This window comes from Salmo salar, chromosome ssa15, assembly GCF_905237065.1.
Source record: "Salmo salar chromosome ssa15, Ssal_v3.1, whole genome shotgun sequence".
Classification (NCBI taxonomy): Eukaryota; Metazoa; Chordata; class Actinopteri; order Salmoniformes; family Salmonidae; genus Salmo; species Salmo salar.
In genome coordinates this window covers 53,059,054-53,078,435 of record NC_059456.1, presented here as the reverse complement: position 1 = coordinate 53,078,435, position 19,382 = coordinate 53,059,054, and the positions used below count along the sequence as shown (strand labels likewise).

The following is a 19,382-nucleotide window of genomic DNA, read 5'->3' as shown; positions in this document are numbered from 1 at the left end:
TTGAGGTCTATTTAGCTTTCAACGGATTACATGCATGACTGGTATGTAATGAATGCAAGCATTTTCCCAAAGTCCATCATTGTTGTGCATTATCAAGCTACTACATGATGGAACACCTTAGTAAACAATGGACTACTACAACAAGCTACGAATCGCTTATGGATTAGAAACATAATTATATTTATTTAGAAGCTGTCCAGCAGCCATATGCTAGTCTGTCTTTACCTCCCTCCCATAGACACAGATGTAGGCTGTATTGTAGCTGAGTGTCACGCCCTGGCCATAGAGAGGTTTTTTATTCTCTATGTTGGTTAGGCAAGGGTGTGACTAGGGTGGGCATTCTATGTTCCTTTTTCTATGTTCTTTATTTTCTATGTTTTGGCCGGGTATGGTTCTCAATCAGGGACAGCTGTCTATCGTTGTCTCTGATTGGGAATCATACTTAGGTAGCCCTTTTTCCCTCCTTGGGTTGTGGGAAGTTGACTTTGTTTAGGGCACATTAGCCTTTAGCTTCACAGTTGTTGGGTAGTGTTTATTGTTTTGTTTGGCGTTTGTTCCAATAAAATGAATATGTACGCTCACCACGCTGCATCTTCGTCCTCTCCTTTCACCCGGCGTTACACTGAGGCTTCATATAAACACGCAACCTGCTCCAGTCACAAGGGTCATAAAGCAGCTAGATGTATGCTAATGACCACGTTAAATGAATAACAATTTGGATCTATGAGAAACGATAAATTCAGTTTTTATGCCAATTGGCATAAAATGTATTTTAATATTCATTGAAACCAAAAGAAATAGAAAAAGTGACAAAACTAAATTATGTCAAACCCAAACTTCAGCAATGCGTGAAGAACAAAAGCCTGGTTTGGAGTGAAATATTCCCAGTGTTTGCACTGGTGGCAACAAATACCCAATGACATATTTGTTTTCCAGTGGCTTAACTGTACCCTAGTCTCGGTTTGGAGAAGGGTTCAAAGAACACAGTTGCTCAAAGAAACACACACAAATCTGTTTCCTTCATGAGACTCAAACTCTGCTCCCCAAACATCACAGTGCTTTTGTCTAACAAATATGTCTAGACATAGAACATTATAATGTTCCAGTCAGGCTTCTGATTACCAAGGGAAATGGAGATGGATGTATTATTAATATCAACTGAGCTATGGTTACAATTTCACTATTGTTATAATAACGGTTGAAGTAAAGACATATTTAGCTTTTTTTTTTTTTTTTACATATAGTAATGACACTACGCTGCTTATACATATGCCTATCAGGCTATCATAAAGGATTACACGTCACATGACTTTATATAACCTATACAGTATGCTTCTGTCCTTCAGGGCTGACAGATTCCTATATAACTGATCGATAGATAACACTATTCATATGCTCCCTGTTGGTTTCTACAGCACATCGTGTCACTCATCATCGGCTATCCATCACTGTCAGACAGCCACACACTAAAAAAGAATGGTACTAGTATAGTACCAGATAGGGGTTCTTTGGTTTGTAACCATAGCAGAACCCTTTTTGGTGCTATATAGAACAGTTTTTGAAGATTATACAGATGTAGGATCTCAATTTGATCCCTCGTTTGTTGCTGAGAATGTTCCTGTGCAGCAGGAAATGCAAACTTGTAGTGTAGTCGAGGTTGACCAAGGCAGTCCCGCTTTAAATGACGTTCAGCTTATAAAGGCTTCCTAAAGCCTTCATAAGCAATACATACATGTGTTACAAAGCATCTATAACAGTATGTCATGCTTTATAAAGGGTTCATAAATGTGGCATAACTGTGTGACATAACCACCCGTCAAATGTGACATAACCCATTATGTCGAATATGATATGAACATGTGCTTTATCAAGGGTGACATGTTGTGCTGAAGGATGGCACACGCTCTAAAGTGAAGTCATGTTAGTCACATTACTCCTAATCTCGCGGAAGGTCTGGTGGACCAACACATCAAACTTGGCCTTCATTAGTTAGGATTAGGTTTAAAATACAATTTTAAGAAGATCAATTGTGGAAATGGGCAGGGTTTTGACATAATTATGGCTTTGTCGCTGTGTTAACTAGTGATAACAAGGGGGAACGTTTTTGCTAGCAGAGGACATAACCTGACTACAAATACTTTACTCAGTAAGGTCACTCCGATAGAATTCTATGGTCACTCCCACTAAAGCCAACATTGAATGGTTGATATCCCAGGCGTATATGTGCTGTGTGCGCAATAACTCCCAATATAAGTAAATTGAAAATGGTTTTCTTCTGGAACCAACTTACATGTTCTTCAGTACACAAACATGCACACAACAATATAATGAGCCATACCGTGCGGTGCAGTCAGGTCTTTGTCACATTCACCCACTCCCCTCCTGAAAGATCAGCCACCATTGTAACAGGTTGTAATCAAGCCCTGTTCTCCAGCAAGGGAACAGAAGAGGAATACCTTGTGCGGTAGTCTCAGGTTGGACTACTTCAAATCATCTTGGCTCTGACACACACACACACACACACACACACACACACACACACACACACACACACACACACACACACACACACACACACACACACACACACACACACACACACACACACACACACACACACACACACACACACACACACACACACACACACACACACACACACACACACACACACACACACACAAATGAAAGCTTTGCAGGTCCATCAACCTATTTAAATACCGCTCTCACCCTACAGTAACCTGTGGATCATGAGAGAACCTTTATAAATTAGCAGAACGTTAATAACCTATTTATTGACACTGTATGTAGTGTCCTGTAATACTTCATTTGAAGTGAGACACCTTCGATCACTCATAACACATCCATAAAGACTCTATATCGCATGACACTGTATTTACTTTAAAGTTACACACCTTTGGTCATTCATAACACATACATAAAGGCTTAATTATGTAAATACAAATGTATTAACACTTAGATAATGATCAATAACAGCTAAAACAAATAAACATGAAAGATATGTTTAAACCATACAGTTCCTTTTTTTACACTACAAATACAATACGTTTCAAAATGTCCAGCAACATAATTACATTGGACATTACACAGGGCTGTGAATAGTGTGGCTTGTCCATGAGCGGGCAGACGAATGGTTATTGCCTCTCTGCCTGCTGGATGTAGTGCATGTTGGTTCCAACCTTCAAAGTAACAACAAAGAAAGTTAGTAGGTCTGTTATGAAATGCCTTTGTCTCACCATCTGGATAAGGTCTGTGCTGCGCCAGAAATACTCTAAATGGGGAGATGGGAAACTCCATTTGATTCATATTATTATATTCTCTTTCATTTACAAATCTCATGACGTTCCTATGAGACGTGGCTGTATTTAGGGTGATTTTTTTATTTAGCTGAGCCTGCTAGCTAGCAGATTTTTTTGTCACAGAAATTATTTGAAATAACCATGTAATCTAACTCAACACTTAACTACTACAAATGAATTTTTATTACAATAAATAAATGTTAACTTACTCATTTTTTGCAGTCTCGTGGCACCACAAGCGTGCATTTGATTTGTGAACTCATCACAAGTGCCCTTACTGCGCCACAGAAACACTAAACACTGCTAACCAAATAACAGTGCAGGGCATACATAATGAATTAAGGGCAACTACACACAAAAATGTAAGTTTCTTAGATTTTTCCCAGAACTCAAAAGTCATCCCCTGATGTGGCTTAAAACCTCTTAGGATTAGGGGGCAGTGTTCAGATTTAAGATGAATGACGTGCCCAAAGTAAACTGCCTGTTACTCAGGCCCAGATATGCATATAATTGGTAGCATTGGATAGAAAACACTCCGAAGTTTCTAAAACTGTTACAATAATGTCTGTGAGTATAACAGAACTGATATGGCAGGCGAAAACCCGAGGAAAATCCATCCGGAAAATGATTTTTTGAGGTCACAGTCCATTTCAATGCTTGTCTATGGGATATACAAATAAATAGCTCCCAGATTGCAGTTCCTATAGCTTCCACTAGATGTCAAAAGTCTATAGAAAGGGTTTCAGGCTTGTTTATTGAAAAATGACCGAGTAGTTGTAGGTTTTCCAAGGTGTCTCTCATTAGAAATGTAGTCTTGTTGCGTGCGTGAATGATGTGCGCACTCTTCGTTATTTATTATCCCTATTGACGATACTATTCTCTGTCTTAAATTGTATAATTTATTTAGATATTAGAGTAGCTGAGGATTAATTAGAAACATCGTTTCACTTGTTTGGATGAACTTTACTGGTAACTTCTTGGATTCGTTTGTATGCATGCTGAAAGAGTGGATTCCTGAATCAAGCGCGCCAAATAAATGGACATTTTTGGGATATAAAGAAGGACTTTATCGAACAAAACAACCATTTGTTGTGTAGCTGGGATACTTGGGATTGCAAACAGAGGAAGATCTTCAAAAAGGTAAGTGATTTATTTTATCGCTATTTGGGATTTTGTGACGCCTCTGCTGGTTTGGAAAAGTATTTTGGTGTGGGGCGCTGTCCTCAGATAATCGCATGGTATGCTTTTGCCGTAAAGCCTTTTTGAAATCTGACAACTCGGTTGGATTAACAAGAAGTTAAGCTTTTAAACGATGTTAGATACTTGTATTTTCATGAATGTTTAATATTACGATTTTGTCATTTGAATTTGGCGCGCTCCAGCTTCACCGGATGTTGCCGATTTTGATCCCGGTAACGGGATCCGTGTGCTAACAAAGAAAATCAAATGTTGTTGTTTTTCTATTTAAAAAAGTGTGGAAAAACCTCCCAAAATTGGGGGAAATATGAAACATGGAAAAACTAAACAGAGAAAACAGAATTAGGCAACAACAAAAAAGAGATTTTAAAAGGCCCTACCATGACTGCACTTTAGAGTGTGTGTCAACCTGTAGCACAGCAATTTGAGGAAAGTTGAGGTCAGGTCCAATATTGGCTATGCACCCAAGAGGGAAGAGGTTGGGCCATCCTAGAAATGTTTTAGATCAGTGGTGACCTGTCATTCAAGGCATTGAGCCCCACCTGTTTAGCAAAAAATAATCATAATAAAAAAAAGAAGTTGGCCTGTTTTGCATGTTATTTTGGCATTAATTAGTGTTACATATCAGTTTGCAAACAATATATATTTTAGCGTAGGCGTTGGCAATCTTCTCTAGTTGCGCCGTGATTGGCTCAGTGTTCTGCCACTCATGGGAACACTACGTCACTGCATAATCTACAGAGAGAGCTAGGCAGTTCAAGCACCCTTGGGGTGCTGCCATAGAGTTACATTAGAAGTGCCCATCCAAGAAGCCTCAAGGTCATTGGCCACAGATATCACGTTATATCTACCGTAGCTTTGATTGGAATGATCATGTCAACATCATACTTTTAAAATCTTAGCTAGCAAGTTAGCTAGCTAGACAAGAAGTCATCGTCATGACAAGCAGAATCACATGGTCAATCAACTGGCAAATCCTATTCAATCCTTGTCATAATTATCGGGAGAAATTATAGATAAAATGTATCGGTGCTCATCGGCCATTGGATATAAACATTACCCAACAAGTCAGAATTCGCAAATTCAACAATGAGTGGATTTGAAAGAATCAGTGGCTAATTGCAAGCATCGCAAAGCAATCACTATTTTGCTTCCCCTGCCTGCTATAAGTCTGGATTTAAACACGCAACACACGCAACACCATGGGCCAGAAATGTTTGAATACATTGGTCATGTGTCAATCCAGCATGACTTCTGTTCAAAACAACTGGGAAATCTCTGACCTCTGACTTCATTGCATTCAAGACAACTGGGAACTCTGAAAAAAACGAGATACAAATGGGAAAATACGTTTTGAACGGTCATCCAACTCGGAATTCCAAGTCGGGATCTCAGGCCTCTTGCTAGAGCTCTGACGTCATGATTCAACCTAATTTGTTTTAGAGTTTCCATTTGTCTTAAAAGCAGCATAAATCCAGAGCATGCCAGACTTTGATGTCAAAGTTTGATGAAAAAGTTTGCCCACAAGACGGACTGCAGCACCACCTTCCTGTTCAAGTGAGCACAGCACACGTTGTGTATACTGCTGCATAAATTATGTAATATGCTAGGGATATATCTATACTGAAGCTAAGAAAGTAATGCTAAGTGTATGTTGTGTAGTACGCTGTAAGTAGCCCATGTCTCACCCTTGGTTCCGCCCCCTCAGAACTGAATCTACTGTTCTGACTTGGAGCTGCACATGTAGCCTATAGCCTGTTTTAGAGAAATGTCATCATCAAATATTGTAAAAGCTTTCATTGACTGCTTATATGCCCCCATTATTTATTCTACAGTTCTGACTTGGTGTACAGGGAGAATACTGTAAGAATGGACTATGTTCTGAATTCTGTCGCTTTCCATTTCTAAAGTGCTGAACAAATAGTCACATCGACTATGTCTGTCTTAGCTCGCTCATTAATGTCTTAATCGAAATTACGGCTTGCCTTTTAGCCACTCATTGTTCCCTTATGCCATAGTTTGTACATCTCAATTGTTATATTGCTAATATTGGTCTCATTATTAGTAGTATCTTATTCATAATTTTAGGCAATGTTGGAATGATACATTTCATTGTTTTGCTTTCATTGTGAATTATAATTAGCTCATGTGCTTTTCTCTATGAGGAGGGGATAATTAAGTGATAATGCCCGAGAAGCTGGTGTTTGGAGGATATACAGTATTGGCATGGGTGTTGTTCATCGAGGGCCAGCAAGCTGTGCCAATATATCCTCCAAACACCGGCTTCAAGGGCATTATCACTTTTATACAACGGGTTGCCAACATATTCAAATAATGATTGACATATTTTCATTAAAACATTTATTTTGATTAATTTATTCATACTATTTCATCCTTCCACAAGATATAGTCCCGACACAAATCTAGGGTTGCTAAAGCCTAGTTGCTAAAGCCTAGTTGCTATAGCACAGTCGTTCAGTCTTTTTGTTCTGTATCTATGGACGTGACCCAGTCGTTCCTTCTAAATGTTCCATTGCCATACTGGCTGGCAATGTTCTTATCCCTTGCTTGCCAACTACGGCTAACTTACGGTCACATCAAAAAGTGCAGCCAGAATAACAGAAAAGTAGCTGCAGTTGCATTTGCTTAAGCTGTTTTCTAGTGACATTTATTTTGACATCCATAACAATGAGCTAATGAGGTGTGATTTCACCTGGCATAGAAAATGTGCTCACTTGTCAGGACACTGTTGTTCAGAGGAGTTAGCCAACAACACAGCTACAGTAAATTACTTCAAACTGAAGCTGGAAAGACTGCAAATTACCTGCATTTCATTTTACCTTTATTAAATTGACCTTTTTTTGTATATATCCATAAAAATGATGCCAGCTGATTCATGATTTTGAAATGATGTTGCAAATGTTGCAAATGTCGGAGAGACAGACAGCAAGGTTTATACAAATATCCGCTGTTGAAAACGAAATGTTAGTGTAAAATAAATGTGAGAATGTCTAGATGCTTTTTATGGTGGAGATCAAGTTGATAAATTGCCTGGCTGGGCTGATGAGACAGTGGATTGTGCAGTCAGATGGAACAGAGTAAATAGGCATTTTAACATCATAGATTTAGCCGGTGGCAATTTGTGGAATAGACACCAGCTGGAATGCGGTTTTAACCAATCAACATTCAGAATTAGACCCACCCGTTGTATAATATATAATGTTGTTGGGTCTGTAACCATGTTTGCCAGTGAAAGTTCAGTATTAGACCCATGTAATTCCAGTTGATATTGCGAGGGTTGTTTTGTTTGATCAATGCGCTGTCTGTGCATCAGTATATTGTCTATAAAAGTGGATCCTCGTGATTGTATTTTCCTTCCTATTTAGACCACATAGGCCTAATAAAATACTTCAAATGCTGCGTCTCTCTCTCTCTCTCTCTCTCTCTGGTGACGTAAAGAAGAGTACCTTTAAGGCCTCAACATCTTGCTGAATTTATCTGAACTAACGTTTTTTCGGAATTTCTGTTGGTGTCCATTTTGAAGGTGCTGAACGAAGGCCTACCTTGTCGCAACTCATTTGCTTGCACTTGCTTATACTTAGTGCTAAGTGTTAATGATATAAGAACAAACATTTTGAATTTACTGAACATAATGTAATAATGTTTGTGCATGGTTCAAAAGTCAAAACTCATGTTGCCATTCGGTATTATTGAAGGAGAATGCGGTTCTTATCGAGTTACGCTAATCCACAAGGAGTCAGTAGAAACCATATTTATTTAAGCCATATCAGCTATGGTTTTTTAAAAGGGAGTAAAAATGAGGCTGAATGAACTGTTTCGCTGCCAGACAAGGCTCAGCTGATAGCCAGGTGTAGCGGTGGTAAGGATTCACTCCATGGTGCTGAAAGGAAAGCTCTTCTTTTGGGACAGCTTTATTTAGGCTCTAAGAGTTTGTGGGCACCGTTTGTAACCATTATAGTGCAATTAATGTATTATTTAGTGTTGTGTATTGGCTTTGCTGGCATGCATAAAAAATAAATGGTTGAGTTTGCCCCACTAGATTTACATGTGAAAATTGCCACTGTTTTAGAGTAATATAATATATACAATTTATCCAAAGCGACTTACAGTCATGCGTGCATACATTTTTACATATGGGTGGTTACGACATTCGAACCCACTATCCTGGTAATGCTCTACCAAGATGCATAGCAAGGTTATAAAAGCTTTGTAAAGCCTAAATTGAATATGATTTATAAAGCCTTTATTAAGCAGCACTTATGCCACCCTTTATAAAGCATAGGTTATGTCATATTTGACATAGTGGGTTATGTCACATTTGACATTGGTGGTTATGTCTAACAGTTATGCCACTTTATACCCGTTATAGAGCATGACATATGGTTATAGATGATTTGTGACACATTTATGTAGTGTTTATGAAGGCTTTATGAAGCCTTTATAAGCTGCACGTAATAAGCTGCACGTACATTTCAGACTTGATTTGCGATAATATTTTTTTATATCAAGCCCTACAAAAAAATGTCCATTCATTCTAATCATAATTCACATTTCCTGTTTCTGCAAGATTATTTTCCTGCTATAGCAAACTGAACCATGCTCATAATGCTTCTAAATGGACCCTGTATGGTGCCAAAAAGAAACTTGTTTTACTATAAAGAACAATTGTCATGCCCTGACCATAGAGAGCCCTTGATTCTCTATGGTATAGTAGGTCTGGGGGTGTTCTATGTTGTTTATTTCTATGTTGGTGTGCTTGGTATGGTTCCCAATCAGAGGCAGCTGTTTAGCGCTGTCTCTGATTGGGGATCATATTTAGGCAGCCATTTCCCCACTGCGTTTTGTGGGATCTTGTTTCTTTGTAGGTGCCTGTTTGCACTTCACTGTCTTCACGTTTTGTTTGATTCATTTATTGTTTTTGTATTTTGCTGAGGTTTCACGTTATAATAAAGATGTGGAACGCTACTCACGCTGCGCCTTGGTCCAATCATTACAACGATCGTGACAACAATACAAAAATAATTATCTATATACAGTAGCACCAAAAAAGGGTTCCGCCATGGTTACAAACCTTTTTGGGTCAATATAGAACACAATTGAAAACTACTGATTTAGCCATCCATTCTCAATTGACATAAGGCCATAGGTGTCTTTCACAAGACACCAACACTGGCCATAGTCATATATAACAAGTAATAGTATAACACAACAGATTACATAAACTGGAATGACACTCTCACTTACGGTTGCACAAAAAGAGCTGTGAGCAAACCACGACCCCAAATATTCAAATGAGCCGCTGCACCTACATTTTAATTATCGCTAAAAGAGGAAAGAACCCTTTTTTGAACTGAAAGAACAATTGAAAGGCTCAAAGGGTTCTTTGGGTCAGTATGGTTCCACATAGAACTATCACCCTTCCCAAAGAACCCTTATGGAACCCTCATTTTTATTGTATGTAATGGAGAAACAATTTCACTGCGGCGGTGGAAAACTCCAGGTATTCTCTTCTCTCTTAAATATTCTCATCACGCTCCTTACGGAAACATTTTACTCTATATTCACCTTAGAAAGTATTCTTCATTCCTTGTCCTGAGGACGCACAGGGAGTGCAGGCATTGGTTACAGCACACCTGATTCAACTAATCACTAAACCTTTATTAATTACTGAAACAGATGTGTTAGTGTCGGGCTGTAACAAAAACCGGCACGCTCTCACCAGGACTGAAGGGCCCTAAGACCATGATTGAAGAACACTATCCTATCCTGCCAAGGCTCAGCGGAGGAGATTAAACCCTTTGAAAACGCTGGTATGATAGTGTTGTGCTAAAATGAAAACCTGCACACCATGTGGTTCCCAAGGACCACAATTGAAGAGCAGCAGAGAAATAGTTCCGTCCAGGGGATCTGATTGGTGTATGGCAAGCTGAGATGGAAGGCTGAGGGGCTCATTCTATCCTGTCGTGCAAGGGTCCTGCCAGGGCTCAGGAGTGCAGATTAAACCCTCTAAAGATGCTGGCTAACACTCTGCCACTCTGCTCTGGCAGGATTGAAGGGCCATCTCATCTCTGTAAAGCCACAGCCACCAGATGTAACCCCCCCCCCGGCATGCACATACACACACAAATGCCCCCTGGCCTGGCTCCTGACCATCAGTGTGATAAAGTGTGTGTGTGTTTGCCCCTGAGCATGGCCTGCTGCCAGGCTTTGGTGTGTGTGTGTGTGTGTGTGTGTGTGTGTGTGTGTGTGTGTGTGTGTGTGTGTGTGTGTGTGTGTGTGTGTGTGTGTGTGTGTGTGTGTGTGTGTGTGTGTGTGTGTGTGTGTGTGTGTGTGTGTGTGTGTGTGTGTGGGCATGCCTGTGTGTGTTCCCCCTGGCGTAATGACTGAGACCCTGGATTTAATCAACCCACCCTGGCTTTCGGCCAATGGCTTTGATTGATACATTTTTACTGTACACAGACCAGATCTTCTCTCTGCTCTCTTATTCTCACATTCTCTCTCTCTCTCTCTTTTTGCATGCATAGCATTGCCTCAGTCTTCTACCATATCAGAGCTTACCTCCACAGTGAATGATTGATGTGCATTGAAGTTTTGTTGTTTCCCAATATGATGTGCCCATTTTCCCTTCCTCAACAAATTGCTACACAAACTCCTAGCACCCTTTCCTCAGCCATCTTAAATATTGAGTGAAGAGTGAATCTATGCCAGGGAATTTGGACTGCTCTTAGGGCAACAAACACACAGAACCAAAACAAACTTAATTTGAGGCAAATTGGTCAATCTATGGATTAAGTTCCCATGTGATTACTTTCTCCACTACTGACCTGTCTTGGCATTCAAGCTTTTGTATCTGTCCATTCATTAACAGGTCAACTACTTAACTCACTCTCTGATCGCTAAACCCCAGTCGATATACAGTCAGAACGATATGCTGTTAATAAGGACAAAAATGCCATTATGTCTGGCCACCGTTGCAGACACACACAGGGATTGGACTAGCCTCATCTTTTCAGATGATGATGGTGGTAGGGGGGATTAGGTGAGGCAGGGTGCATTGGAAGAGCTCATGTTTTAGGATGGGAGGAGGAGGGGGTGGTTAAGTGAGGGAGTAAAGGGAAGGATAAGGTACAGTGGAGCCCAATGTGGATTTTCAGCACTGGGCTCCCTTCAGGACCCCGGGGGCCCGCTAACTAACTGAGTTGCCGTACCTTTGGCAGCAGACACATCCAGATGGTAGGAATCTGGAGCACTGGGATGGAGGGAGGGCTGGAGGGATGGAGGGAGAGATGGATGGAGGAATGAAGGGAGAGGGAGGATAGAGAGATGGAAGGAGGGCTGGAGGGATGGCTGGAGGAGGGAGAGGTGGAGGGAGTGACATGGGGAGGGATAGATTGCTCAAGGGATAAATGGCTCAAGGGAGAGATGGATGGAGGGAGAATTTGATAGAGGATGGATGGATGGAGGGCTAGAGGGAGGGATGAATGGTAGGAATCTGTGAACTGGGATGGAGGGATTGCTGTAGAGATGATGAGGGAGGAAAGTAGGACAGGAGGGATGGAAGTAGAGAGCGAGGGAAGGAAGGTGGCAGGTGACCGATGGCACACGACACCCGCTGAGAAAAGCAAATGGCCGGAGGGGATGATCTCCTCTCCTCCTCCACCTTCTCCTCAGGGGCTGGACTGATATATGACACACAGACCAGACACTGACCATCTCTACCGGAGAGAGAGAGAGAGAGAGAGAGAGAGAGAGAGAGAGAGAGAGAGAGAGAAAATCATGGCAAAGGTTTCTGCCTCCCAGACCTCCCATCAGGAACGGAGCAGTTCAGGACGGAGTCGTATTTGTCACTTTGATCCTCTGCCACTTATGCCACTGTCCCCTGGCACTGTCTATTTCACCCGTTCTCCTTTCCTCAACCTGTGTTTCTCTGTCTCTCTCTCTTTCTCTCTCTCTGCCGCTACAAACTAATCTGGCCCTGTCATAAAACACAAGCGCTCTGTGTGAGCGATGACACGGCCACTGACTGCTCCTCTTGCTATTTTCATGCGCTCCACCACAAACACTGCAGCATGGCAATCTAAAAATACATAGCCAGAGTGGAATAACAATGAATTACCTAACAAATCTGTTTCCTGTATGAAGGATCGGGTCCTTCCTGTATAGTGCGAACTGTCATTAGTAATCTAGAAAGCCACATCCCAAATGGCACCCTATTCATTACATAGTATACTACCTTTGACCAGGACCCGTAGAAGTAGTGCACTCTATAGGGAATAGGGTGCCATTTGGGACACACACTAGGGGATGTGTAAAAGTAAGTGTTAAGACTGACATGGCTGTTATACAAGACATCTCTCACATTCAAATGGACAATCTGTATTAGGCTGTCGCCCGTCTCGCCTACTCCTTTTCAATCAATTGCCTTATGGGACACGTACTGTATCTACCTACCCGTCTGACAGGCAAGTTTCAATTTGCTACAGACATCATTCACATCATTCAGCCATTAAGGATACATTGCTGGGAATTTTAATTGCCATGATGGAGGATAGGGAAACCTCATCCTGCTTCAGAACTCTGTTACAGAGATGGGGCACAACATGGCTGCTCGGCTACCCAGGTGGGTGGGTTTCATTAACTCAATGTAAAGGAAAGATGTAAGTTATACCTCATAAAATGTGAAGTGCTTTGAGACGTAGTGAAATAGCCAATCTAAATTATGTTCAGTATAACTAGCATACTGACACTGGACAAGGAAAGTCAGAATGCCAGGCTACAAACCACATTGAGTGATGTGAGAACAGGAAGTATCAAATTCAACTTTATTCAAATGCATTTAAAAACATCAAGTATTCCTTACCTGTGACCAGGAAGGTGCAGCGCCCAGCGCCGGCCTCGTTGTTGACATCGCAGGTGTACTCCCCCCAGCCCTCGCGGTTGAGGCTTTTGACGGTGTACTCTGTCTCGTCGCTCTGGTCGAAATGTCCAGCATGGAGCAGGCGGTTCCCCAGCCGCCACTCATAGCGCAGCACCCGGGAAGGGTGGGCACGTAGGACCCGGCAGTTCATTACCACTGGCCGGCCCAGGCCCTGACGCATCTCTAACAACACAGGCTCCACCGACGGAGGGTCTGGGGCGGAGAGAGGAAGCAGTTAGACTAGTATAGGGTTAGGGAGAACCAGGGTGAATCACAGAGGCTCTCTGAAAGAAAAAGAAAGAGCGTTAATGATGAGAGATTGAGAGAAGTAGTCTTATTTAATGTTTTATTTCACAGTGGGAGGGTCTTGGACGAGGAAGTAGAAAGACTGCACTGTAAAAAAGATCCTGTAAGGTCTAAGTTACTGTAAAAAAAAGAAACAGTATGTTACTTTACATTTAAAGAAACTTTGGTTTAACAGTACATTACTGCAGTGTATAGTAATGTACAGTTAAACCAAAATTTCTTTGGAATTTACAGTAACATACTGTACCTTTTTCGACACTAACTTACAGGTAACTGACTGCCAGTAAGTTAGCAAAAACAGTGCAGGGCTAGAAGGTGCAGTACCATCTCTCATTCTACCTTTTCGAGACTCAGACTTAGAAGGGGTTGGGAGGGTTAAGGTTTGGGAGGGACGCAGAGAGATGGATCGGAAGAGGAGACACTTGGGAAGGAAGGGAGAAAAACTCTCAGAGTTAGACCAGGGACCTAGGAGAGCCAGACAGCGAGAGAGGGGAGGTATATCCGTGTCCTTTACTCAGCTCACTATGGGAGGCTATGGGAATGACACAAACCACTCAAGATCGCTTCGAGGAAAGCTAGTTTTCCACAAGGGAGCTCTGTACTCTCGTCTTCAAAGTACACTTCGACACCCAAAGATGGAAGGTATGTGAGGGATAAAGTGTGAGAGAGAGAGATACATAGACAGAAAAACTGACAGAGAAAGAGAGAGGCACAGCAACAGAGAGAGAAAGAAAAACATTGAGAGAGAGAGCGAGAAAGGGGACGAGGAAACTGAGGTAACAGAGTGGACTGGATGTTACTTCAGCTAAAAGCACAATTTATGTAAAAAAAAATTGATTTAGTTGACTCAACTGAAGAGTATCAAAAAACACTTAGGAAACCAGCTGACAATAATTAGCATATCGGAATGTCGACACTCTTCACTGATGGATGAGAAACTAAGAATAACAACAAATCATTCAATTAATACAAAGTCTTCAATTAATCGGAAACAAAAAAATAAACAAATGTTTAAAACAGAATATGTCACGCGTGATCTGAATCTGGTGACTGAGATGACAAACTGCATCTGAAGAATCTCCAAAATGGAGAGAAGTATATGAATGAATGAATGAATGAATGAATAAGCCAGAGACAGGCTGCGTCTCCTCTTCCACCAGACCAGACCTCGTCATGTAAATAATTCACCCAGACACATCCATTCAAGATAAGAGCCTGACTCTGCCCACGGCCCTGGTTGGTAGGTATTACAATTAGGAGAGCTGTGTGTGTGTGTGTGTGTGTGTGTGTGTGTGTGTGTGTGTGTGTGTGTGTGTGTGTGTGTGTGTGTGTGTGTGTGTGTGTGTGTGTGTGTGTGTGTGTGTGTGTGTGTGTGTGTGTGTGTGTGTGTGTGTGTGTGAAAGAGAAACAGAGTGTGTGTGTGTGTGAGGTGAGAGAGGCGTATGTGTGTGCTAAGTATGTTCATTTGTGTGGGAGGAGTTGTAAGCAAGCGTGTGTGTGGTTATGACTAAATATATTCTCCCCTAATGATGCTCTGACTTGACAATCTTCACGCTCTCTATACAGATGTTTGACAGAAGTCACAGTGGGGTTTTAAAACAACACAGAGAGAGAGGAGAGAAAAAGAGAATTACACACAAGAGGCTTAATTGCGCAGAATTAGCATATGCCATGGTGTAAAGTAGAGCAGCTGTGCTGGTGTTTCTGTGTTGTTACTGTGGTGTTGCTGTTGTGTGTAGCAATTGCTCTGGGTCAGAGGTAGAGGAAGGGAGAGCTGAAACAGCAACATGAGGGCTGAAGATGGTAATCCAAAAGGACATTTGGTTCACGTGCCCCCAAGCCCTGGTCATTAGCCTCTCAGAATCAAGGTTTTAATGAATGACTTATATGATAAATTAAACAAAGAACCAGGATAAGGACTAGCTGCCTGCAAGGTACGAATGTAAAAATAATAACCCCACAAAGGATTATATGAACAAAAAAGTGGGAACAAAGAATAGAGCAGCATATGTAGTCTGGTGTTACTATGAGTGTGTGTGTGTGTGTGTGTGTGTGTGTGTGTGTGTGTGTGTGTGTGTGTGTGTGTGTGTGTGTGTGTGTGTGTGTGTGTGTGTGTGTGTGTGTGTGTGTGTGTGTGTGTGTGTGTGTGTGTGTGTGTGTGTGTGTGTGTGTGTACGGATGAGACAGAGAACTCCTTTTATCTTGGCTCAATGAAAACAGAAAACAGCAAACCACTCCTTCCTTAAATGAAGCAGCCTGTGCTTTTACCAAGCGAAACAACTAGCACAGTCTTAAAGGATGGAGTCTGAACTGAAACTCCACTTATAACATTAAAATTGTAGGCTTGTGTAGAACGACTGCGAATCAGGCACTATGCTCCTCAGCCTCGCTGAGTGGCACTAGACCAAATTACAGTAAGTGCAGTTCAATTTCACACAGAAAGATAAATAAATACAGAAGCCATGGCAAATTGAAGAAAAAACGTAAGGGAACGTCTTTTAACTACACATAGGCTTGATGGCCTTATCCCTGACAGTATTTCTCCAGTGGAAACGCTGTTTGGTAAACTGTGTGCTTCGTGTAACAGTAAGAGCGGATGGTAAGGTAGTGAGGGCGCTGGGTTTCTGCAATGTCCCTATTTTGGGGAGAGTGTGTGTGTGTGTACACATTTACACTTTAGTCATTTAGCATGCGTGCGTGTGTGTTGCAGGTTTGAGGACTAACCATGGAGCTCAGTAGTAATCCATCATCAGTCAGTGGGTAGTGTGTGTGACTGTAATGAGTGTGTAGGAACACAGCAGTAAGGAGGACAGAGGGCCTCTCCCGAGCCTTAGACACACAAACAGAGAAAGGAAGGGGACACAGCCTGCAAAGACAACAGGACTTTCATTTACATGCTCTACCCTTGAGGTGAAAACTGATTTCACAAGATCCACAAGGCCCAGTACAGCTGCTGTCTGAGACCGCTTGGTTGAGCGTGTACATTAAATCATGGGCATTAATATGGAGTTGGTCCCCCCTTTGCTGCTATTCTGGGAACAGCTTCCACTCTTCTGGGAAGACTTTCCACTAGATGTTGGAACATTGCTGTGGGGACTTACTTCCATTCAGCCACAAGAGCATTTGTGATGTCGGATACTGACGTTGGTGTTACAATTCATCCCTATGGTGTTCGATGGGGTTGAGGTCAGGGCTCTATGCAGGCCAGTCGAGTTCTTCCATACCGATCTCAACAAAACATTTCTGTATGGATCTCGCTTTGTGAACAGGGGCATTGTCATGCTGAAACAGGAAAGGGCCTTCCCCAAACTGTTGCCACAAAGTTGGAAGCACAAAATAGTCTAGAATGCATTCTATGCTGTAGCGTTAAGATTTCCCTTCACTGGAACTAAGGGGCCTAGCCAGAACCATGAAAAACAGCCACAGACCATTATTCCTCCTCCATCAAACTTTACAGTTGGCACTATGCATTCGGGCAGGTAGCTTTCTCCTGGTATCCTCCAAACCCAGATTCGTCAGTTGGACTGCCAGATGGTGATTCATCACTCCAGAGAACGCATTTCCACTGCTCCAGAGTCCAACAGCGGCGAGCTTTACACCACTCCAGCCGATACTTGGCATTGCGCATGGTGATCTTAGGCTTGTGTGCGGCTGCTCGGCCATGGAAACCCATTTCATGAAGCTCCCGACGAACAGTTTTTCTACTGACGTTGCTTCCAGAGGCAGATTGGAACTCAGTCCTGAGGGTTGCAACCAGGGACAGACGATATTTACGTGCTACGCGCATCAGCACTCTGCGGTCCCATTCTGTGAGCTTGTGTGGCCTACCACTTCGCTTCTGAGCCGTTGTTGCTCCTAGATGTTTCCAATTCACAATAACAGCAATTAGAGTTGACTGGGGCAGCTCTAGCAGGGCAGAAATTTGATGAACTGACTTGTTGGAAAGGTGGCATCCTATGATGGGGCCACGTTGAAAATCACTGAGCTCTTCAGTAAGGCCATTCTACTGCCAATGTTTGTCTATGGAGATTGCATGGCTGTGTGCTCAATTTTATACACCTGTCAGCAATGGGTGTGGTTGAAATAGCCAAATCACCTAACTTGAAGGGGAGTAAACATACTTTTGTATATATAGTGAATGTCACAGGTTTCACAAGGGGAAAACATCAGTGTTTGGATGTCATTTCGCTATAGATTCCCATATAGACTCCGCAACATGCTTCCATCAGAGTAAGGATATACAGTATTCAGACCCTTTCCCTTTTTCCAAATTTTGATATGTTACAGCCTTATTCTAAAATGTATTAAATAAATACAAATCCTCAACAGGTTTTAGAAATGTTTGCAAAAATAATTGTGTATATATATATATATCTTAGACCCTTTCCCTTTTTCCAAAAAGTATTCAGACCCTTTGCTATGAGACTAGAAATTGAGCTCAGCGGCATCCTGTTTCCATTGATCATCCTTGAGATGTTTCTACAACTTCATTGGAGTCCACCTGTGGTGAAATTCATTTGATTGGACATGATTTGGGAAGACACACAACTGTCTATAAGGTCCCACAGTTGACAGTGCCTGTCTGAGCAAAAACCAAGCCATGAGGTCAAAGGAATTGTCCGTAGAGCTCCGAGACAAGATTGTGTCGAGGCACAGATCTGGGGAAGGGCACCAAAAAATGTCTGCAGCATTGAACGTCCCCAGGAACACAATGGCTTCCATCCTTCTTTGAGATGAAATGTTTCATATGAGGCGACAGTACAGAATGTACAGTACTTGAGGGTATTTTCATACATGTCTGTTTATACGTTCAGAAATGTGCAAATAAATACGTAGAGCAGTGTACATAAACCCTGTGCACACATGGATGTATGTGTTTGTATGTGTGTATATGTGTGATATGTGTGTGTTTGCATCCATGTTGTAAGGGACACTGTATGTCACTGGTTCAGGGAAAAGCTTGGCATTCAGATTTAATTTCCCTCGACTCAGACTTCTGATGCTTCCATCAGGGAGTGACACAAAGTAGACACTAACCAGCGGGCACACAGACGCACTCACTGCTGGATGTGTGTGTGTGTGTGTGTATATGTGTGTTTAACCATGTGGTATGTTGTTAGGCAGACTCTATTCCCTTTGTGTGTTAGGGTTCAAGGTTCACCAGTTCTCCCCATGTGGCACAGCCAACAGCCTATTCTTGTCTCTCTCAATCTTGCTCTCCCTCTCCCCCCCCTCTCCCCACCCCCCATCCTGTGGGTGTTGCCTCTCCCTCATTGCTCAGTATAACTGGTGTGCTATTGGATCTCCCCCCCACCACCACCACCACCACCACATGGGTACAACACAGATTTACGTCTATTCCTCACCGTTCGAAGCCAACGAGCCAATACAGTACCATACAGACCTGTCACGTGTATCCTCACTGCATTGACTTTCCACAGCCTGCAGGGAAACACGGAGGCAACACCCGAAAATATAGACCTTTTACCTAAAGAGAACTCAAGCGTTCCTATGTGTGCAACCTTTGGAAATCCAACGCGTTTTGATATTGCATTCTGATACAGGACCTAACAGTCATTAGCTAGGCAAACTGATGGCATATTTAATGATGAATGCGATTG

The 19,382-nt window shown here is 42.1% G+C and overlaps 1 protein-coding gene across 2 annotated transcripts in view; it reads right to left on the bottom strand.

Moving 5' to 3' along the window:
* Nucleotides 1-19,382, bottom strand: part of LOC106571582 (MAM domain-containing glycosylphosphatidylinositol anchor protein 2) — a 419,589-nt gene that overhangs the window by 83,874 nt on the left and 316,333 nt on the right. For both annotated transcript variants that reach the window (XM_014144813.2, XM_014144816.2), the window contains exon 10: nt 13,399-13,668. In XM_014144813.2, coding sequence (XP_014000288.1) covers nt 13,399-13,668 — 270 coding nt within the window. The remainder of the gene's footprint in view (nt 1-13,398; nt 13,669-19,382) is intronic.